The sequence below is a fragment of the Balaenoptera borealis genome, assembly GCF_965194805.1.
Source record: "Balaenoptera borealis genome assembly, chromosome: 6".
NCBI lineage: Eukaryota > Metazoa > Chordata > Mammalia > Artiodactyla > Balaenopteridae > Balaenoptera > Balaenoptera borealis.
In genome coordinates, this window is record NC_138863.1 from 62,954,855 (window position 1) to 62,978,937 (window position 24,083).

Consider the following 24,083-nt stretch of genomic DNA (forward strand, 5'->3'; position numbering starts at 1 on the left):
CCTGCCGGGGAGGGCCGCCCCACTCGCACGCCCGGCCTTGACTTCCCGCGCAGGCGCAGCCTCCCTTCTCCGGCACCACAGCCCACAGCTGCGCGTTCTTCGTTCCTCGGCGACGACTGCTGTCACTTCCGGCGGCGTTGCTAAGCAACTGCGCGGTTTGGCTAAAACTTGGCTGGAGTCCGCGGAGCTTCCGCGTCGGAATCGCCTTTCCAAGTCTGAGAGCGCCATGGGTACCTCAGAGATGCTGGTGCGGTTCGGAAGGCGCTGTGGACGGGCAAAGGAAAGCACGGGTGAGCTAAACTGGTCCATCCCAGCACAGGGATTGTTTCTGGTCTCCAGGCATGGAGTGGGAGGCGAGCGTGCCTTTCCTTCTGAAACGGGCTCCATCAAGTCAAAAACAGCACCGTGGGCATCGTCGGGCTCTGTGTAAATTAGACAGTTTTGCCCTTGGATGAATGGGTAGGTGGGGAAAGTATACAGAAATAAGGGTAGAGAAAAAGAAGTCAGAGACTCCCAGTTGACCAGCTGGCCCGATACTCAAGCTGCGCCGTTGCAGCTCCAAGAGTCTGGTGTTTGCTGAGTTTTCTCGCACTTAAGCTTTGTTATTCACTGAGTGAATCGGAATGTATTTTGGAAATATCAGTGACCTCATTAGAGTCTTGGCTCTGCTGTGAACCTACTGAGTACTCTTAGGAAAGTGTCTGAAGGAAAGTCTCAATTTCTTCAACTGTAAAATGAAGGTAAGGTCTCATCCTAAGGCGTATACTTTGATAGAGTGTGAAAATAATGCTACTTAAGGTATTGTAATTCACATGACCTTTTATAAAAATTTGATTTTGTAATAGAAGTAGCCTAGTGGGACATTTAAAGATCTCTTTATTAATTCCAGTGATTTTAGTTTCTTAAGACTGTAAATTCCCAATTAATGTTCTCATGGTGACAGAACCTTGGGAACTTGGACTATCTTCATGTCATCGCCTGAGCTTCTGTAGCAATAGAGTCCCTTGTGCCAAAATGCTGAGTGAGAGCCAGCCAGTCTCCCACCAGTGGACACTAGTGGGTATTTATGCTGTGGAAGACTTAAGAAGTAGCAGCAGAGGGTCATGACTTGTAGGAGAGAGACAGTACCCATGTGGCATGTATTGAAAAAACAAAATTATGCTCACATACTCACTTTCCTATATATAAAGTGCTGCATTAAATCAAAAAGAACAATGGCAAAAATTGTCAAAATCAATTTTTGAGAACTCAGGAAACCAAAAGCTTGTAACAATTGGGGAGTGTTTATCAAGAAAAATAACTGAATCTTGGTAACAACAATGAGTTTTTTTGCATTTTAACTTGTTCTAGTCCCCTTCTTTCTCCCTGCCCTATGGTAGTCTAGAAAACCACTGCAATCACAGTGAAATCCAGTGGCTTAGCAGCCTGTGGAGGGAGCAAAATAGGGTTGAACCCCTTCCAAAGCCCATTTCCCAGATAACTTATTATTTGAGCTGTCTGGCAGTTCCTTGGAAACTTATTATTTGACCTGTCTGGAAGTTTCTTGGAAAATCCCACTCGCAAGGCTTGTCTTTATTTGACCTGATTCAGAGCTCACCAGTTATGTTTGTTAAAACAGTCAGTGGCAATTTTAAAAAGTTTGAAAATGCTTTTGTAACAACCTGTTGGGGTAGGTATTATTGATCTCAACTTTAAAGATGTTGATACTGAGACTCCAAGAAGTTAAATGACTTGCCCAAGTTTACACAGTAAGGAATTGACTAAGCAAGGACTCAAATCTATGTCTTCTGATTTCAAGGTCTGGTATACTTTCCACTTATTCCCAACTGTTCTTAAGATAACAAGAATAAAATTATTCTTTGAAACAACTTCCAGATATCATGCCAATATAGAAATGTGTGAGAAAAAATACCAGTTAAACTCTTCTTGAAAAATTTTAATACTCATTTTAAAAAATTTATTAGAAGTAAAGAACTGTGAAGAAGATCAAGTCCTCTATCCACCTCTTCTGCCTAGCAAAGTAGATCTCCGGCAGGTCACCATAATTCCACACAATGAGTGGGAAAGGATTCGAGATAGCCTTGACAGTTTGACAAGAGAAGCAGCACACCTTCGTGCAGAAAGAAAGGCAAAGAAAGAAATGCATTTCCGATCCCAAGAAGTGGTAAAACATTGGACTAATACATATGCAGTAAGTATTAACCACCCAGGAGTACATGTGCACTGAAGACTTACTCTTGTTTCTTAGTACTCTTTCATAAACATTTTTAACATGTAAAATATCATTAAAATGCATTGAAACACATTTTCAACAGCTTTATTTAGGTGTAAGTGACATACAATAAACTGGACATATTTAAAGAGTACCATTTAAGATTTGACATATTTATATAGCCCTGAAACCATTATCATAATTAAGATAATGAATATATTCATCACCACAAAAAAGTTTCCTCATACCCCATTTTACTCCCTCTCACTCCTCCCCACGCCCCCTCTGGTGTCTCCAGGCAACCACTGATCTGCTGTCTATTATAAATTTCACTCAGCACAATTATTTTGAAATTCTTTCATGTTTTTGTATCAATTATTCATTCATTTTTATTGCTGAGTGGTATTCCATTGTATGGATATATCACAATTTGTTTTTCTGCTCAGTTGTTAATAGTTTGACATCAAGCAAATATTGACGTTTGAGCTGTTTCCAATTTTTGGCTATTATAAATAAAGCTGCTTATGAACATTTGTGTATAAGTCTATGTATGGACATATGCTTTCATTTCTTTTGGGTAAATATCTTGGTGTAGAATCATATGATAGCTGTACATTTAATTTTGTAACATTTAACTTCCAAGCTGTTTCCCAAAGTAGTCGTAATTTTACATTCCCTCCAGCGGTGTATGATAGTTCTAATTCATATTAGAACACATAGTTCTAATATGTGTTTCCTCCACATATTTGCCAAATTGCTATGTTCAGTCTTTTAAACTATAGACTTTCTAATAGGTGTGAAGTAGTATCTCATTATAATTTTAATTTCTCTGATTACAATGATGTTGAACATCTTTTCATGAACTCATTTTCTATCTGTATATCTTCTTTGGTGAAATGTCTGTTCAAATCTTTTGCTGGGTTTGTCTTCTTATTGAGTTTCGAGAACTTTTAAAATATATTCTGAATACAAGTCCTTTATTAGATGTTTGATCTGAAAATATTTTCTCCCAGTTCATGGCTTGGCTTTATATTCCATTACAGTGTCTTTCTAAGAGCAGAGTTTTTAATTTAATGAAGTCCCGTTTATCAATTTTTCTTGTATGGATCATTCTTTTAGTGACTTACCTAAGAAATTTTTGCCTAACTCAAGATCACAAAGATTTTCTTCTGTGTTTAAGTTTAAAATTTTAGGTCTTTTCTATATATATATATATATATATATATATATATATCGTCTACATTTAGAAGTGAAGTATGGATTGATGTTTATTTTTTTGCATATGACTATCCAATTGTTTCAGCACAGTTTGTTGAAAAGACTGTTCTTTCCCCCACTGAATTGCCTTTACACATTTGTTGAAAATCTGGTTGTCCATATATGTGCAGGGGGAATTTCTGGACTCTGCTGTTCCATTGATCTATTCATCTATCTTTATTTCAATAACACACTGATCTGAGAATTGTAGCTTAAGTCTTGAAATCAGATAGCATTAGTCCTCCAACTTTGTTCTTTTTCAAAGTTGTTCTGGCTATTCTAGGTCCTTTGTGCTTCTACATGAATTTTAGAATCAGCTTGTCAATTTCTACGAAAAAGCCAGCTGGGATTTTGTTTGGGATTGTGTTGAATTTCTAGATCAGTTCGGAGAGAATTTACATTTTGACAGTATTGAGCCTTCTGACCCATGAACAGTGTTTTTCTTCCATTTGTATAGGTCTTATTTAATTTACGTCAGCAATATTTTATAGTTTTCAGGGTATAGGTCTTATTCATCTTTTTTTCATATTTATCCCTAAGTAATTACTATTTTTATGTATTATAAATGATTTTTTTAACATTTCAATTTGTTATTCATTGTTAGCTATAGAAATACAGTTAATTTTTTCTATGTTGATCTTGTATCTAGCAACACTGCTAACCTCACTTATTAGTTCTAGTAGCTTTTTTATAGATTCCGTCAGATTTTCTACATAGACAATCATGATGTCAGAAAGTAAAGACAGGGACTTCTCTGGCAGTTCAGTGGTTGAGACTCCGTGCTTCCACTGCAGGGGGCACGGGTTCCATCCCTGGTCAGGGAACTAAGATCTCTCATGCCGCAGAGCGCAGCCAAAAAAAAAGGTAAAGACAGTTTTACAAATTTTACTTCCTTCTTTCCAATCTGGGTGCCTTTTAGTTCTTTCTCTTTTTTTTTTTTCTTTTTGCCTTATTGTACAGGAATGGATGTTAGATTTTTAAAGTGCTTTTCTTAAATTTTTTTTATTTTTTTAAATTTTTATTTATTTATTTATTTATTTACTTATGGCTGTGTTGGGTCTTCGTTTCTGTGCGAGGGCTTTCTCTGGTTGTGGCAAGCGGGGGCCACTCTTCATCGCGGTGCGCGGGCCTCTCACCATCGCGGCCTCTCCTGTCGCGGAGCATGGGCTCCAGACGCGCAGGCTCAGCAATTGCAGCTCACGGGCCCAGTTGCTCCGCGGCATGTGGGATCCTCCCAAACCAGGGCTCGAACCCGTGTCCCCCGCACCGGCAGGGAGACTCCCAACCACTGCGCCACCAGAGAAGCCCCTAAAGTGCTTGTCTTTTGCTTATATCTATTGAGGTAATCATGAAGTTTTAATTTTTCATTTTGTTATATGGTGTATTTCATTCATTATTTTCAAATATTGAACCAAGCTTGCATTCCTGGGAAAAACGTCTGCTGGTCATGACGTATTACCTTTTTGATGGATTCAATTTGTTAAAATGTTAATTTTTGCATCTGTGTTCATGGGGGATATTGGTCTGTAGTTTTCTTGAAATGTCTTTGTCTGGTTTGGGTATCAGGGTAATGCCGGTTATTGTTATGATGGAGGATTGCACAAAAACACAGGATTTGAAACTGAGGAACCAAGGAGCTTCTTGAGGAATCAAGGCAGCTTCTTTTCATCTGCCTTTGATTTGTCTCTCTTCCTATCTTTTTCTAGAACTACATATGTCTTTGCTGTGCCCTTCTTTGTGCTTCTGTAAGATTCTCTACCTAAGAGGTACAGTAACCTGCAGTTTAGTTCCACGTACATGAGTGGGGAGATGTCCTCTAACTCCTTTTACTATCTCACCTGGGGGAAAATGCTGAGAAAAGGTGTTCTCATCCCCCACTACACTTTCCTATATCCTTTGAGGAACTATGAGGCAGGATTTTCTCCTATTTTCTAGTAGAATTTTTAAAACTATGTGGAAGCATAATATCTGTTCAGAGAGTTCTCACCTTTTATTTTTTTCAACATTGCATATTTCCTTACTTTGTTGCAATGTACATTATTTATGTTTGGGAGGGGACACAGCTTGTGTTACCTTGCTTTAGGAACAGGGTTCATAATTTATTAATTCTTTTTTTTCTAGAAGAGGGAAGAGTTATATCATGACTGATATCATATATGTAATATATACAATGTAATATATGACATTCTGAAAAAGGCAAAACCTATAGGGAAAGAAAACAGATCAGTGGTTGCCAGGGGGTACAGGTAGTTGATTCTAACAGGGCATGAGGGAGTGTTTTGGGAGGATGGAACTGTTCTATAAGTGACTTTATGCATTTGTAAAACTGTACACTAAAAGAGCATATGTAATTTATACTCTAAAAAACTTGATTTTAGAAAAGCCCGTGGTCTATAAATAGATGGGGAGTGGAATACACGCCATTTTTTTCTTCTTCCAGAAGTACCACAGTATACCTAATACTTTACACCTCCATGGGTGTTAAAGAAGAAAAAGAAATGTAGTAAATGTAGTGGAAATATAATAATAAAAACTGTACTATAAGCACAGAGATTCGCAAAATGATACATCATCAGAGAGAGCCTAGAAACAATCCTGTGTTGTATATGGGAACTTGACATATGCTAGAAATGTCATTGCAAATCAGAAGGGAAAAGATGGGGATTCAATAACAGATACTGAGATAATCGGCATATGGACAAGATGAAATTTTATCCCTATGGTACAGAATATACAAAAATGAATTTCAGCTGGATTTAAGACCTAAATGTGAAAAGTGAAACAGTAAAACTTTAAAAATAAATCATAGGATATCTTCAAGAATTCAAGGTAAGTAAGATTTTCTTAAGACATAAGAAGTGTGACCCATAAAGGAGAAAAAGACTTCTTCTGACATGGGACGTTGGCTACTTCCTCAGGGGTATAGAAGAACATGTAAAATATGCCATTGTTGATTTTTTAAAGGAACACAAGTAGTAATATATATATATATATTTGTTACTTAAATATAGAAAGGAACTATGGAAGTACATACAAGAAACTAAGAGTGGTTATCTTAGAGACTACAGATGGAAGTTATATATATATATATATATATATATATATATATATATATATATACATATATATACATATTTTGGTTTTTTTGGCTGCACCATGCGGCATGTGGGATCCTAGTTCCCTGACCAGGGATCGAACCCGTGCCCCCTGCATTGGAAGCATGGAGTCTTAACCACTGGACCACCAGGGAAGTCCCCATATACTTTTTTAATATTATGGATTTTGAACCATGTAAATGTGTTAACTACCTAAAAAATTCAATTAAAGATTAGCTCAACCGCGATGAAGAGTGGCCCCTGCTTGCCACAACTAGAGAAAGCCCTCGCACAGAAACGAAGACCCAACACAGCCATAAATAAATAAATTAAAAAAAAAAAAAGATTAACCCATAAGTGTAACCTCATATTTGTTAGTGATATATGCAAATACAATAAAGACTCATAAGGAAAGCTCAAATTATCATATTATATGTTTAATTTTGTAAAGTTAAGTTGAAAAATGAAAACAGACTACTGCTTTTGTCTTTTTGTAGGGGATGAAAGAACAGAAACTTGAAGCCAAAAAGAAACGTGATAAAGAAATAGAGGCAGAAAGACAAATTCTTGATGTGGAAGAAGCAATACACAAACAAGGAGAAAGGAAAAAGGCCATCGAATATGCAAAGCAATATCAATTTTACCAGACAGAAAGAGTGAAAAACTTTCATGTACTACTTGGGTTTTCTTGTATTTTTATATATATATATATATTTAACATATCTATACATAATTAGACTTTATTTTCTTAAAATATTGCAATTTTTTTTGTAGTCGGGACTTCTTCTTAGTAGAGTTATGAAAGAACGTGATGCACAGATTGAATTCCAAAAGAGTAAAATAAAATCAGATAAAAAATGGGAGGAACAAGTGAAACTCAACGTTGAAAAAGCTTTTAAAGAAGAACAAGAAAAAGCAGAAAAACAACGCAGAGATAAAGTGGCTCTTGGCAAAGATCATTTAAAACAGTATGTATACATAAATTACTTTTTTTGTACTTTCCTCTTTTTCTCATAATGGATATAGCTTTTTTTTCTGATTATAAAAGTAATATATGCTAATATACCTAATAAGTAGAAAAAATAAAAAGAAAGAGGTTAAAATCACTATTACCACCTTACCCAGAGATAATATATTGGTTACCATTGTTATAATAATGTTGCATGACAAACAACCACACAATCTAGTGGCATTCAGCAGTAAACATTTATTTCTCATGTATCTGTGGGTTGTTCGGGCTTGGCTGGGTAGCTTGTCTTCAAACTGTAGGACTGGCTGGGTTTGCTTGTTACTGTGAGAAAGGCTCTGATCCTGCTCCATGTGGGCCTCATTCTGAGGTCCAGGATGAAGGGACAGCAAACACCTGGGGAAGACTTTTCTCATGATACTGACAGATGCAAGAGATTGAGCCCAAGCTTGCAAGCACATGGCTAAACTCAAAGTCAAAGGGCAAGGAAATACAGTTGGCCCACCGTGAGTCTAAAGCAAGTCACGTAACCATGCTGACATCTGTGGGACAGAGGAGTGGACTCCCATGGAAGTGGGCGTGAGAGAGTCATTTTGAATAATAACCTAATCCAACACAGTAATTTGTTATTGTTTTGGTATGTAGCCATACAGACTTTTTTTTTTAATAAATATATATATATATATTTTTTAAATTTATTTATTTATTTTTGGCTGTGTTGGGTCCTCGTTTCTGTGCGAGGGCTTTCTCTAGTTGTGGCAAGCGGGGTCCACTCTTCATCGCGGTGCGCGGGCCTCTCACTATCGCGGCCTCTCTTCTTGCGGAGCACAGGCTCCAGACGCGCAGGCTCAGTAGTTGTGGCTCAACGGGCCTAGTTGCTCCGCGGCATGTGGGATCTTCCCAGACCAGGGCTCGAACCTGTGTCCCCTGCATTGGCAGTCGGATTCTCAACCACTGCGCCACCAGGGAAGCCCTGTCACATCTTTTAAAATAATCATATTGTATACTAAACATGTACCATGATTTATTTAACTACATTATTACTGAGGGAAATTTGGATTCCACTCCCCCGCCCCATTTCTAACAATGCTGCAGTGAACATCCTTGAGCATATGTCTTTTGTGCGAAGATGTATTTATGTAGGATAGATTTCTTGAAATGGACTTGGATTTACATTTGGAGATATACTGCCAAATTGCCCTTTGAGAAGGTTTTAAGTATGCATTCATTAATGATGTCTGATACACTTTTCTTTATATTATAACCAATTCTGGATAGTATTTTTTTTTTTGATTTAATGTACAAAAACTTATATCTTTTCATTTACGTTTCTCTTAGTTTCTAGTAAGGCAGTACATTTTCTTATGTGTAAATGTTCATTTGTTTTGGGTTTTGTTATCATGAATTGGTTACTCCTTTGTTCTTCTGTGTAAGTTGTTTCATACTGAAATGTATGTTTATCATTGATTAATTAAAAAGTGATTAATAAGTGGTTTTTATATATGACATATCTCAGATTTGTGTCACCTTTTCTGAATGGTTTTCAGTATTTAGAAAATATTTTTATGTGCTCAAATCTGTCTTTTGTCATTACTATGAAAAAAAGGTTTTGGTTTTTGTATATATATGTTTATTTGTCAAAATCACAAATGTCTAAGTGGCATAGACATCAATTCTCAGGATACATGTGTTGCCAAATTATGTATTCTTCATTTCTTTTAACCCTTAGTAAAAAGAGAAGGGAAATGCTGGATTTATTGTAAGTTTTTTCTTTGGTGGTGTAGAGACCCAAGGGTTTGTGCAAGTTAGGGACAGAGCTGTTGGCAGAGAGAGGCAAATATTTGACCAGTGATTCACCCTTGAGAAATCTCTCTTCTTATATTGGCTGTTGCAGCTCAGGTGTAATTACAGGTGGCAGCCTGATAGCAAGCTATCTGGCCAATGCTAAAACCTACAGGACATCCTCCCACTTACAGCCTTTGTATGTGGGCTGTGTTTGGGCCACAGGATCCCCTTTCATGTGGTCTTTGGCAATAGGGTGGAGGTTCAAGCAGTTTAGGATTTGTTTTAGTTGTTTCTTTGGAGTATCTTCAGTGTAGTCTAGGAGATATTCCATTAGGCTCTGAGGTCAACATAAATTCCTTTACTTTTCACACTGAGCTCTGTCTTTGAGAATGGTGGCCAAGTGTTACTTATTCTCACTGCATTTTCAACTGCCCTATTTTTCCCTAAAATTTCTTGAAAATTCAGGTATGTGGGTAACACCTTGCTTTAGTTTCTAGTAGTGGTATAGAATTTTCCCCATTCCATTGGTTGCACTGTGCGGAATTAGGAGGGGAAGGATATTTGACATGTGAGCTTGGTTTGCCAGTTTGGTTCCAGAAGTCCTACATCTTAAATTTATTAAGAAACATTCATAGAAAGTAGAGTAGTGGTTGTTAGCAGCTGGAAGAGGGCACAATGGTGAGTAATACAGGGTCTCTTTTTGGGATGATGAAAAGATTCTCAAATTTAGATAGTGGTGATGGTTGAAAATATCTATAAATGTTCTAAAAACAACTGAATTGTACACTTTAAGGGGTGAATTTTATGGTGTGAAAATTATATCTCAATAAAGCTGACATTAAAATCTAAAAAAAAAAAGAAAAAAGAAACATTCAGGGCCTTCCCTGATGGTCCAACAGTTAAGACTCTGTGCTTCCACTGTAGGAGCACGGGTTTGACCCCTGGTCGGGGAACTAAGATCCTGCATGCCACATGGTGTGGCCAAAAAGTAAAAAAACAAAACAAACAAAAAATTCAATTACAAAATTATCACCATGTTGTATTCTGTTGAATGTTGATGCATGTGTCAGTTATATACAACTCAGAATGCATGTTACTTTAAAATATTGTTAGGAATGGTGATGAGCCAATAAAAAGCCTCTTTAGGACAAAAGTAAAATTGGAATCATAGCACTAGTATTAACCTGAGTGGAAACAGAGGACTATATGGTAGAAAATGGAGGAGAAGAAGAGGATTTTTTTCCCCTTTTCTTGAATAATAAGAGTTTATTCTGGTGCAAAATTTCAAGAGAGGCTATTTATTTATTCATTCAATCATCATTCATTGTTACAGACATTTATTGAACAATGTTTGCCATCCGCTATTCTAGTCACTGAGAATACAAAGATGAATACAATAGTCCTCTTTCCTTAAGAAGTTTACAATCTGGGGAGGAGGGTATAGATATGGAACAAATAATTAGACTATGATAGTAAATATTTTGGGAAATATATATACAGAGTGTATGGAAGCATATAAAATGGACAACTGATTCCATCTAGAGAAGGCTTTTCAGAAGAGATCAGCTCCTGTACTTAATTCTGAAGAATGAGTAGGAATAAGTCATGCAAAGAGTAAGGGATGTAAAAGTATTTTAAGCAGAGGAAATAACATGGGTGAAAGCCCACAGGTGAGACAGAATATGGTGGATTTGAATAACTACAAGATGGCTGTAATACAGAGGACTAAGAGGGCAATGTTAAAGATGAGATCGGAGAGACAGGCAAGGGCCAGATCATGATGTGCCTTGTAGGCCATGTGTCTTAAGGTCTCCCAAAATTTGGAATGACTCTCCTCTTTGAGCAGAGACCAAATTTTAATTCTTTTAGTCCCTAAGAAATGGGAATTGCAGGTTCCAAGAGGCAAGACTCTTTTGCATGCCCTACTAATTGTATTACCAAGTGCTATCCAGGTGTCATCTGGTGGTGATTTAAAATATATCCACACATTATTTGATATTCCTCCCTTCAGAGAGCCTAATTCCTTTCCCTCTTGAGTGTGAGCCATACATAGTAACTCATTTCCAAAGAATAGAATGAGGTAGAAGTAATGGTGTGTGACATCCTGAGATTAGGATATAAAAGGCATTGTGGCTTTCTCCTTGGCATCTCTCTTGGATTGCTCATTCTGGGGAAGCTAAGTGCCATGTTGTAAGATACTCAAGAAGCTCTGTGGAGAGGTCCATGTGGCAAGGAGCTGAGGCCTCCTGCCAATGGATATGTGAAAATTGGTTCTCCAGACTCTGTCAAGCCTTCATATGATTACAGCTCCAACATCTTGACTGTAATCTCTTGAGGACAACCCAGCTAGGCCACTCTCAGCTTCCTGAATCTCAGAAATGGTATGAGATAATAAATGTTTATTGTTTTAAGCCACTAAATTTAGGGGTAATTAGTTACTCAGCAATAGATGACTAAAACACCCTGTACAGCTGCAGGCCCTGTACCTGAAAGTGAGATTTTTCACATGCTTATTAAACAATCTCTAGGCTGAAGGCCTGGAGATTGGGGTGGTCTTTGAGCAGTATAAGAGTCTGCCTGTGACTCACAGTGGGCATGATGAGGACAGGGCAAATAAGGGACTCTAGTGACACCAAAATCCCCCCAAAGAGGGATTTTGACCAACAGCCTTAAACATAATTATTGAAAAGACACTTAAGAGTATAGACAAGGAATAATTCTATTTCCTTCTATTGATAGGTAAGCCTTTCTCTAGGAAGAGGCCCATAGACCTTGCTTAAGAACAACTCAGTTACTGTTAATCTCATCAGCTTCCCAAGAAAAGGAAAAATCATCATAGGACAGCTTGCATCACTTTCTCCTGGATAAGAGAAGAGGGTTTAAGTGATCTTATTTATTCCTACTGATTAAAAGCCATCCTAAATCTTGTAACTTCCAAATTTGTCACTCTAGTCCAGACTCTCCCTTAAGTCCCAGTTTCACATATCTCACCACCTTTAAGACATCTCCATTTGGATATCTCTTAGGTACCTCAGATTTAAAATGTCTAACACAGAATTATTGATTCTCCACACCCACAGTGGACTTTCTAGTGGCATCCTTACCAGTCCGTTGTTCAAACCAGAAACATAGGAATCCATCTTTATTTTCCTTCATTTCCCAAGTCAAATCTATCAGCAATTCATGTTGATTTTTTTCTCCAAAACAAATCTTGAATTTATTGCTGTCATCTTAGTCCAAGCCACCCTCATATCCCATGGATTATTGCATCAACCTCTTAACTGGCCTCCTATTCTCTCTTCCTAATCCCTTCTCCTTTCATCATCCAGAGAGATTTTATTAAAATGAAAATTGATCTTATTATTCTCCTACCTAAAACATTTCAGTGACTTTCCATTCATTTAAGATAAAACGGAAACTCCACTATCTCTGGCAAGGCCTTGTGTCAAAGGGCCTCATCTACTTCTCAAACTCCTTTCCCACCACTCTTTCTCCTTAGTTATTATACCTCCATTACCCTGATCTTCCAGGCCTCAGGCTCCTGTCAGATCATTGCTTGCCACATGGCCTTTTCACATGCTTTTTCTTCTGTCTGGAATTTTACCCTCCCGTTCTTCATCTGTGGGCTTCTCACCAGCTCAAAGAAGTCTTCTTTGTCTTAGGGAACAGCTCTGTCCAAACAGCTCTCTCTGTTATGTAAAATAAATAACTCAATTGTTATTCTTTTTCTTGTCCTGTTATTTTCTTTTATATGTATATTTTTAAAAAATTTTATTTATTTATTTTCTTTATTTTTTTGGCTGCATCAGGTCTTAGTTGTGGCTCACGGGATCTTTTGTTGCAACGCATGGGCTCTTCGTTGCAGCACGCGGGTTTCTCCCTAGTTGAGGCGTGCAGGTTTTCTCTCTCTAGTTGTGGCGCACGGGTTCCAGAGCAGGTGGGCTTTGTAGTTTGCGCCATGCGGGCTCTCTTGTTGAGGCGTGTGAGCTCAGTAGTTGTGGCGTGCGGGCTTAGTTGCCCCGTGGCATGTGGGATCTTAGTTCCCCTACCAGGGATCGAACCCGCATCCCCTGCATTGGAAGGCGGATGATTCTTTACCACTGGACTACCAGGGAAGTCCCTTGTTCTGTTATTTTCTTTACAAGACTTACCTGGATTTGTAATTACATTATTTTTCTATTTACTTGCTTTTGTTTCTTTGTTTTTGCCTGTCTTCCCCACTGGAATGTAAGCTTCTTGAGGTCAGGAACCATGTTTGTCTGTTTCATGATTATAGAAGAAATTCAATAAATAGTTGTTAAACAAATGAATGAGAGGTCTCAAGATTACAGAAGTGTTAAGTGTGATTCTTAAGTCTCTAGAATAGGCAACAGAAAAGAAGTTGGTACTGTTCACCAAGATAAGGACAAGAGACCAAAAGGATCAGTTTAGAAGAGGAGGAGGATGAATTTGCTTTTAGACATAGTGAATGTACCTATATAATAGAATAGTCAGGTGGTGATGCCTCTTGGGTTGTCTCTTCAAGAATCAAGCATGTCTATGGTAATAGCGACCTCATTTTTGATGTTGGGCTGCTGACTTCTTGTTAAACCCCACCCTCCCTTCCCCTTTGGCCTCACATCTGGACAGGCTAATAAGAAGGCCCCTGGGCTTGCCTCTTCCTTTGTTGCCAGTAGGAAATTTAAATCTCCTGTGCACAGGAGCTTTTCCCCAGTTTCACCCCTTAGTCACAATAAAGACCCAAACTCACTTCCTCTGCTTTGCCCAAGTCAATCCAGACCTACTTATGCCTACATAGCTCTGTTGGGAGTCCCTTATGTGATAATACTTTCTCTCAAATTCTCTTGGTGTGTGGAGGGTCTCCTGAACCACATTTTGGGTAGGGGTCCCTTCCACTTTTATAGGAGTTCTATGTAACATCTATATAAAGTCAAGTCAGATCTGGGCTAGATCAATACAGATTTGGGAGCTTCAGAATGTGAATCAGGGGTAGCAAAGAGGTTTCATGACAAATTCTGCTCTGACGGTTTGGCAGAGGCTGCCAGTTCATTGGGCTGAGCAGGACCAAGATTTTTGCATTGATTTTTGTTTTGAATTGATTATTGATGTCTGCTACGGTCATGGGTGTTAGAAGTAAAGATATAAATGTTATGTATTTCTTCCCTGAACTAGAGGATCTCAGATTTCCTTCAAAATGTTGACTTTGCATTAAGCTAAACTTATGGCAGATAGTTGAGTAGTCTACCCAAACTAAGGTAAAAGTCTTTACTGACAGTCTTTATTTAATAGTTACATAAATCCCTGTCAATATTATCTCTTCACTGACATTAGAGACATTTTTTTCTTATTCACTCTCAGAATAGGTAAATTTTTTTTTGGCTAAAACAATGAATTGTCCAATACGTGTATAGGTATAATGTTAGTGATTTCCAGATTTGCTAAGGAATGTTAAAATTGCAAATGTTTTATATCTTGTTTTCCCTTAAAGTAGCAATTTTAAAACTTCAAAAACTTTCTCAAAATTAGATACATCTCTTTTTATAATGTCCTTTAAATCTTGATTATTGACGTGAATTTGCTTCTAAGAGATTGGTATACTATTAAATAGTTCTAACAAACTAAACAAATAAATAAAAATTTGAAAACCTAGTATTTTTAGGGCAATCATAAAGTTGATTTAGCTGTGGCCAACAGTGACTTTTTTCTTAGCTCCTCCTAAAGAGACTGACTGTGACTCTAAGTGGCTGCTTACTCACCTGTTCTGAATTGGCTTAATAATTCCAAAGTGAACTTACTGGCTCACTTAACTGTAGAGTCCTCTGTGGCACAGGGAAGGGAATTTTCCCCCCTCCCTGAAGCCAAGAAAAAAATGTTTTGATTGGGTGCATATGAAAGAAAGGTTTACTCCTCAGTCTTTTTGTCTATTTAAGTGGGTTGTTTACCCACTCTGTACCCACCTGTTCAGGAAGAAAAAGAACTGGAGACAACTGATAGCACCAGTGGAGCAGCCTGCACACGTGTTGATTGGCTGACGGGGGATGCGTGGGCGCATAGACAAAGATACCGGGGGGCTTGAGTTGTTTTGCCAGTATGCTGAGGATTGACTGCCAGATGCGGGCGCGGAGAGTCTGCAATAAACTACTGATGGTGGATGCTCCTGGTTGTGATGGTGGTGGGGTTGGGGGGGTGTGGGTTGTAGAGGTAGAGCTGGAGCTAAATGCAGATCAGAGCTCTGCAGTGAGGACACTGCTCAGGGATCTCTGAAGAACTCACTCATAAGCCCTGTGAGACAACCAGCATTTAATGACTAACCACTCAGAAGGCATCAGTAGTTAGTCAGTGTTGGCTAGAGAAAGGATAACAACCAAAGTGGCCAGCTGGGTAAGGAAGTTGTTGCGCTTCTTCCATCAGACCCCCATCTCCTGAGAGGCCAGACCCATAGCTTAGATAGCATCTTCTAGTGCTGAAATTGAAAAGCAGTAGGGATTAGGGACTTTTCTGTAAAATAATGTCACCATTTCAGCATACTGTCTGTCATTCAGTTAACTGGTTCTTTCTAAAGGAAAGGAACATTTGAATCTACTTTAGGACTTAATTTTGGTGAGGAATGAAACAAATTTTGAAGAAAGGAAGATATTGGCAATCCTGGGTTAACCAAGATTGGATTTGTTTTTGTATTTAAAAAAATTTTTTTCTACAATTTATTTGTTTGAATCAGATTCCAAGTAAGGTTCATACATTGCAATTGGTTCCTATGTCCTTTTTTAAAAACATAATTAATTTTTTTTATTTGTTATTTTTTATTTATTTATTTATTTATTTAAATTTTTATTTATTTATTTTTGGCTGTGTTGGGTCTTTGTTTCCGTGCGAGGGCTTTCTCTAGTCGCGGCAAGCGGGGGCCACTCTTCATCGCGGTGCGCGGGCCTCTCACCATTGCGGCCTCTCTTGTTGCCGAGCACAGGCTCCAGACGCGCAGGCTCAGTAGTTGTGGCGCATGGGCTTAGTTGCTCCGCGGCATGTGGGATCCTCCCAGACCACAGCTCGAACCCGTGTCCCTGCATTGGCAGGCAGATTCTCAACCACTGCGCCACCAGGGAAGCCCCTATTTTTTAATTTATTTTGGCTGTGCCAGGTCTTAGTTGTGGCACGCGGGATCTTTAGTTGTGGCATGCGGACCTCTTAGTTGCGGCACGCAGGCTTCTGAGTTGCAGCATGCATGTGGGCTCTACTTCCCAGAACCCAGGCCTCCTGCATTGGAAGCGCAGAATCTTACCCACTGGACTACCAGGGAAGTCCCTGGATTTGGTTTTAATCGCTGCTCTTTACCTATCTGTTCTTGTCCCAAAAGAAATCCACAAGTTCTCCTTTACAGCTTCAAATCATCCCAGGTAAGAATCTAATTCATTTCTTTAAAATATATTCTATTTTTCTGCATCGCTCTCAGTTATAATTATGTTTTCTTCTTCAGAATAAAAGAACATGAAGAGGAAGAAGAGAGAAGGAGAAAAGAGGAAGAAAAGGATGCTGAGGAAATAAAGCAACAGAATTCATTATATGAAATAGAAATGAAAAAAAAAAGAGGAAAGAGGAAAGAAGAGATCAATGAAAGCAGGAGACTATTTTTTGTAAGTTGAAAATACTTCAAAAATGTATCTCTTCAAAAAATGTACAAAGTCCAATGCCAAATTTTTAATATGTTTTTTATAAATAATAGTGGTATAGAAAACAAGTTTGCTATTAAGTTGGGTTTTTAAGTGTACTTTGTGGGGAGCTATATTTGCTGTTATTTCATTTGGATGTGCTCTCATTCATGAACAAGAATTAAGAGAATGAGACTTTTTAAAAATGAATTTTGTTATCCTAAAAATGAGAGTTGTTATGAGCAATGAATGGGGTGATATGTGTTTGGTATCTCCTGCACTATTAATATGTGCTGAATAAATGGTAATAATTATTTTATGGTAGACGCAATTTATTTTGTAATTTTTTATATTCATTTCTTTAAAGTTATTTTTAATTCTTAAGTAACATATACACAGATTTAAAACATCAAACGTCACCAAAATGCGTAAAAGAAGAGTAACAGTCATTGCCTCACTCCTTCTGCTTCTTGGAAAATTATATTCTAAATAATCTATATATTTTAGGGACTTCCCTGGTGGTGCAGTGGTTAAGAATCCGCCTGCCAATGCAGGGGACACGGGTTCGAGCTCTGGTCTGGGAAGATCCCACATGCCACGGAGCAACTAAGCCCGTGTGCCACAACTACTGAGCCTGCGCTCTAGAGCCCGCGAGCCACAACTACTGAGTCCGTGTGCCACAACTACTGAAGCCGCGCGCCTAGAGCCCGTGCTCCCTAACAAGAGAAGCCACTGCAATGAGAAGCCCACGCGCCACAATGAAGAGTAGTCCCCGCTTACCGCAACTAGAGAAAGCCTGCGTGCAGCAACGGAGACCCAGCGCAGCCAAAAATAAATAAATAAATAAGTAAATAAATTTAAAAATAAATAAATAATCTATATATTTTAAAAAATATATTCAGCTTTAAAGATATGTATCTTTATTTATCAATTTTAAACATTTTCTGTCTCTCTGCCCTGGTAGTTGAGGATTTAGCTCTTTTCTAATACTGTCCCCTTCCCATCCTCCTCTTTCCCCCAAATCATCATGGCATAATTTTAGTTTAATCAGTATTATGATTATATAAATATTGTTCTCTGAAGAGCTAAGAAATATACTATGATTATAATTTGTTGCTTCCATAAATGTTTTTCTGTGGTTAAAATAATTCTCATTGTTTGCATTTGCTTTAAAGCTGTATACCTCAATTTTTTCCGTATGTTCAGTACATTCTGCCAAATGGTTAATGATATTAGTTTTCAAATGTTCAACTAAGTAATATTAAATTATCTATGGTTTTCTTGGAGCTCCCCCATCCAGAGTCCTCCGTCCTTCTCTTCCTTCTGGACTGTTTGCTCTCTAGGCCTGCTACTCAGCTGTCATTCTGGAGCTTCCCTGTGCCACTTTCCTGGGTCTCAGCTCCTATTTCCTGAATCTTATGCCTTCCTCTTTCTTGGTTTATTCCTTCATCTTGCTGAAATACATCTTTTTTTTTTTAATATTTATTTATTTGGTTGCACCAGGTCTTAGTTGAGGCAGGTGGGCTCCTTAGTTGTGGCTCCAGGGCTCCTTAGCTGCAGCACTGGGCTCCTTTGTTGTGGCAGGCGGGCTCCTTAGTTGTGGCAGGCAAACTCTTAGTTGTGATGTGCATGTGGGATCTAGTTTCCTGACCAGGGATCAAACCGGGCCCCCTGCATTGGGAGCATGGAGTCTTATCCCCTGCACCAGCAGGGAAGTCCCCTGAAATACATCTTTGAGTAGCTTCCGAAAAAAGGGTATAGAGGAGGTAAAAGTTTTGAATTCTTATCTGGAAAGGTTATCATCTAAAGTAACGCTTGCTTTGGGCTTCCCTGGTGGCACAGTGGTTAAGAATCTGCCTGCCAATGCAGGGGACACGGGTTCGAGCCCTGGTATGGGGAGATCCCACATGCCGCAGAGCAACTAAGCCTGTGTGCCACAACTAAGGAGCCCGCAAGCCACAACTACTGAACCCAAGAGCCACAAGTACTGAGCCTTTGTGCCACAACTACTGAAACCCACGCACCTAGAGCCTGTGCTCTGCAACAAGAGAAGCCACCGCAATGAGAAGCCCGCGCACCACAACAAAGAGTAGCCCCTGCTCTCTGGAACTAGAGGAAAGCCTGCGTGCAGCAACAAAGACCCAACGCAGCCAAAAATAACTAGTTATACTAAATAAATAAATTTATTAAAAAAAATAAAGTAATGCTTGCTTTATAGTTTGGATGTAGAATTCTGGGTTCAGAATTCAGAGTTTTGTATTTATGTTTTCATAATCATCTAGCTTTCAGTATTGCTATGGAGAAATATTATGCTATTTATGGTCTTCATTCTATGTATGTGCTCTGGTGTGTTTTGTTTTTACTTCCCTTGTCTCTCTTTCTCTGAAAGCTCTGAGGGTCTTTATCTCTGCAGCTCTAAGATTTAACAGGGACATACCTTGTTTAGGTCTTTTTCATTTTGCTGAGCACTCAGTTGATGCTTCAACCCATAAATGCATCAAGTTTTCTTATTTTATTTCTTGTATAATTTTGTCCCTTTCTATTTTGTTTCTTCCATTCTAGAACCCCTCTGATTTATATTGGACTTTCTGAAGTGATGCTCTAATTAAAAAAAATATTTTCTCATATTATTAGTTAGGGTAAGACTCAAAAGTGTATAACAGAAAACCCAAAGTAAAGAATGTAAAAAATTACAAAATAAATTGCAACAGTACCTTTATCTGAAGTGCAGAGGTGGTCATGCCAAGGCTGATATGGTGCCTCCAGAATGAAGGGGGAATGAGACAGCTTCTCTTTTTTTGCTTTGCTATTCTTGGAACATAGGTGGCTTCTGTCCTCAGGATTGCCTCATGGCCTTGAATAGCTGCTGGAGCTCCTGGCCACATTCCAGGCAGCAAAAAGAAGAAAGGATGAAGGACAAAAAAGGATTTCCTAACTATCTGTCCTCCTTTTAAGGAACTTTTTCAGAACTCCCACTTAACAATTTCCATTAAATCTCTTTGGTTGTAATTTAGTGACACCTAGTTGAAAAGAAAGCTTGGAAATATAGTCTTCTAGCTGAGCATATTGCCACTCTGAACAAAATCTGGGTCCTGCTACTAATGCAGAAGAGAAGAAAGACTCTTGGGTAGGCAATTAATTGTTCCTGCCATTTTTGGTTTTTGTTTGACTTTGAGAGTTATTCTCAACTTTGTCTTCTAAATCTTCTATTGAATTTTTAATTTTAGCTATCAAAATTTTAATTTCTAAGAGTTTTACTTGTAATATTATTATTCCTTTTGCATAAAATCTTATTCTTGGTTCATGGATATAATATTTTTATCTTTCCAAGTCACTTTGGAATAGGACAGACCTTGTTTTGTATGCTAACTCTGCTACTTACTAGCCATGTGACCTTGAGCTGAGGCTTTCAATTTTTAAAAATCAGGATTAAGTTTGTGTTAACTCTGGGCTTTTCTTATTATAAAAAATCTGTATGAACATTTACAATAAACTTAGAAAAAAACAGTAAAATAAAGTTTTTAAGAAATAATTCAAAACAATCACTTTTAAGAGTTTGATATTTTCATTACCTTTTCATGTCAACTAATATATCTCCTAACCAGATTACAGCTTTGAAAAGTAATATCCCATAAAATAAAAGAGTACTTAAGAGTAGTAGGTACATAGTAGACCCTGAGTTATAAATACAGTGGAATATTAAATATTATAGCTAATAACTTTTACCTTGAATTGATTTCTACTTATAGTAACAGAAAGCACTGATACATCTGTGTATCCAGGCTGTTGTGTTCAAAGACACCTATTTTTATGATGGCTAATGCAGGTCAGGTTGTAGAATTCTAGAACCCCTCTGATTTATATTGGACTTTCTGAAGTGATGCTCTAATTTAAAAAAATATGCTGATATGAACAGATTTTTATTCTTTGTTAAAAAACTGACCTATTAAACATTTTTTAATTAGAATATACATCTGTATAATTTTTTGTATATGCACAAAAAGAAAGCCTGGACAAGAAAGTAGTTTCACAGTAATTGAGTCTGGTGGGTGGAATTAGGAATAGGCAGATGGTGAACGTGGTAGGAAGGACGCTTTACACTGTGTGTTTTTAAAATATTGTAAATTTGTGTAGCATATGACTATATTAACTATTCAAACATTAAATGAATGTATACATATTTACTGTATTTTATCTGATTATAGAATTATTTTAAATTCATATTTGTAAAGAAATGAGATATTTGAAAAGAAATACAGAAAATTAAGATGTGAAAGTCACCTATAATCTCATACCCTAGAGGTAACTACTGTTAACATTTGATACATTTCTTCCAGTTATACATTCATTATAAACTTGTATTTATATATATTTGCAAAACTAAAATACTCCATGGTAGTGTTTTATATTCTGCTTTTTTCTCCTACTTACTGATTATGTTATTTGTATCTTCCCATGTCTTTGAGAGTGTAATTTATTTAACCGTTTCTCCATTATTGACTATTTAGAGGTTGTTTCCAATTTTCACTATTATAAATAACTTTGAGGTGAAGTGCATGGTAGGTACATAAAACGTAATGTCCAGCTCTGATTATCTCCTTGGGATAAACTTCCAAGAGAGAAGTAATTGTATTAGAAGCTGTGACCATTTGACATTTGATATCGTATTAGATACCTATACATTGAAAGATACTTTTCTTTGTGATAGGATAATACACAATTTTTTCCTCCAAGGAACATTTGAATGATAAAAATACCATCAAAGCTGTAGAACGGCAGCAGCAAGAGGAAGAAGATGAAAAGATTAGAAAATTTATCAAAGCAAAAAAGCGTCTTACACAAATGGGGAAAGAAAAGGAAGCTGAAACACACAGGTCAGCTTCTAAAATAATTTTTGTGATTAATAAAGCACTGTCTGAAATTATTTTATTTTAAATCAGAAGTTGTGACATGAGAGTAGTCTTTAGGAAAAAGGTCTCATTATTTATTTCAGGGCGTTTAGTGACATGGTGATTTCAGCTTGGAGCATGTGAGTTGGGGTTCCCTTGGAATATTGATGACATCTGTGTGGTAGATAGATGGTTGGAAATACTGAAAATCTCTGCTTTAGGAGAGGGGTATGAGCTGGAGGTGGCTTTGTGAGCCATTGATGTACAAGTGGGAATTGGAACTGTGGATACAGGTGAGCTCACCTAGGGGGAGTAGGTAAGAAATGAAGGTGACATAGTCCCTAGGGAAATCCATAGTTAAAGGTCAAATGGAGAATGAAGATAATATGAAGACCAAGGAATAGTTTCCAGAGAATGGAGGAAAAGCAGAGAAACAGCAAGGGAGTGGGGGTGGATACTCAGTAAGAAGAGAGCAGTCATCAGTGTTAGATCACTAGAGGGATTAAATGAGATTTTAAAAATGAAGCACCCATCAGATTTAGAGGTCATTGCTTACCTTATTGAGCAGTTTGGGGTGAGATGAGGGAGGAGACTTAACAGTACATCGTGTTTCTGTCTAGACCATGCTTTTCACTTGTGCAAAACCCTCTGATGGCTTTATATCACACTTAGAGTCTTGACTATGGCCCATAAGGCTCTACATCCATCCTAATTCCCAGCCGACCCCAGCCTCCTCTCTCAAACCTCATCTCTTACCGTTCTCTCCTTCTTTCCCTCTTTGTCACTCACACTGGACTTCTCCTGTACCCTCTTTGGGGAATGCTCACCTCCTTTAACTCTTTCAGATCATTACTCAAATATTGCCTTCTCATTCAGGCCATCCCTGACAATGTTATTTAAAATTACAAGCCCACACCCCACATTGCTTATCACTTTAACTGCTTTCTTTTTCTTTGTTGCATGATACAGCACTATTTTAATTATTTATTTTGTTTGCTGTCTCTCTACCCCCCAACTATTGTGAAAGCTCCATGAAAGTAGAGATTTTTAATGTTTTGTTTACTGTTATGTCCCAGTACCTGGAATAGTCCCTGGCACATAGTAGGTAATCAGAGTGTTTAAAATATTGTTTTTGAAAGCCTAGATGAAATGTCACCTTTTCCATGAAGCCTTCCTTTTTTCTCATTTGCCCACATCATTTTCTAGCTTTCTCATGGCATTTATCACCTTTTGCCTGCATAGTTATTTACAAAATTGTCTTTTCTCCACTTTAGATTGTCATTCCCCTGGGGCATGTGCTGTGTCCTTTCTCATTGTTTCTCCCATGTTGCTTTGCAAATTCACTCAATAATCAGTGAATATGTCACAATTAAATTTAAAAGTATATTTTGCCCAATTTCCTTAACGAAAATGCCCCCATTCCTTTAACAAACATGTAGTTATTGTTGATGATGTGCCAGGCACCATGCTTGGCCCTGAACTAGAGAGAGGACTTACCCTGTCTCTGACCTTGGAAATCTCACAGTGTAAAAGGAGAGTTATTTATCTTCATATAAACAGATGAAGTCAATAAAGTGCTATGAATAGATTGCAGACAGGGCATAGTAAGGATGAATTTATTCAGGATTTTGATAGTTTTTTCTGTTTTTGAGGTTACATTTAAAGAAAGGCCTTTGACTTATTTTTATAATCTATGCCTTCAATATTAGAGCAAGTAGGATAGTCTAATAAAGTATTTAAAAATACTTTTCATGTGGAGAATTTTACACTTTATTTCCTATACACACACATACACAAGATCATACTATATGCATTATTCCCTTTGGATTTTTAGAATAGACTTTATTCTAAAAATAAAGTATAAAATAAAGTATTAAAAATAATTTCCACTTAATATATGAAAGGAGCGATGGGGCTCCCTTTCAGTCTTGTAAAAGACTGTAAAATATCTGACTCTCTAAATATAGTATATTGGCTCCATAAAAAATCCATTCATGAAGACTTGACAAGTGATGGTTATTTTGTTATAGGCTAATGGAGGAACGGAGAGAAAGAATAAATAACTTCCTGAGTAAACTAATGAAAGAGAAATTTGACAATGAAGATTTGATTATTGCTAGAGATATTGCAGAAGCTGAGGCTGAATGGGAAAAAAGAGAAAGAGAAAAGTATGAAAAAAACAAAGCAGACTTAAAAGCAATTGCAGAACATAGAGCTCTTGTGGTAAGCAATTCA

At 37.6% G+C, this 24,083-nt stretch overlaps 1 protein-coding gene across 7 annotated transcripts in view; it reads left to right on the top strand.

Annotated features, from left to right (window-relative positions):
* Window positions 1-127: 127 nt before the first annotated feature.
* Window positions 128-24,083, top strand: part of CFAP210 (cilia and flagella associated protein 210) — a 35,737-nt gene continuing 11,781 nt past the window's right edge. For 4 of the 7 annotated variants that reach the window (XR_014245867.1, XR_014245868.1, XM_082396114.1 and 1 more), the window contains exons 1-7: window positions 128-290; window positions 1,965-2,191; window positions 7,062-7,235; window positions 7,339-7,532; window positions 16,788-16,944; window positions 21,694-21,833; window positions 23,879-24,071. Coding sequence is in view for 5 of the 7 variants with exons in the window: in XM_082396114.1 (XP_082252240.1) it covers window positions 227-290; window positions 1,965-2,191; window positions 7,062-7,235; window positions 7,339-7,532; window positions 16,788-16,944; window positions 21,694-21,833; window positions 23,879-24,071 (1,149 nt within the window). In the remaining 2 variants the exon portion in view is untranslated. Of the gene's footprint in view, window positions 291-310; window positions 741-1,964; window positions 2,192-7,061; window positions 7,236-7,338; window positions 7,533-16,787; window positions 16,945-21,693; window positions 21,834-23,878; window positions 24,072-24,083 lie in introns of those variants that run through there. The other 3 variants (XM_082396115.1, XM_082396116.1, XM_082396117.1) reach the window with 3 other exon arrangements.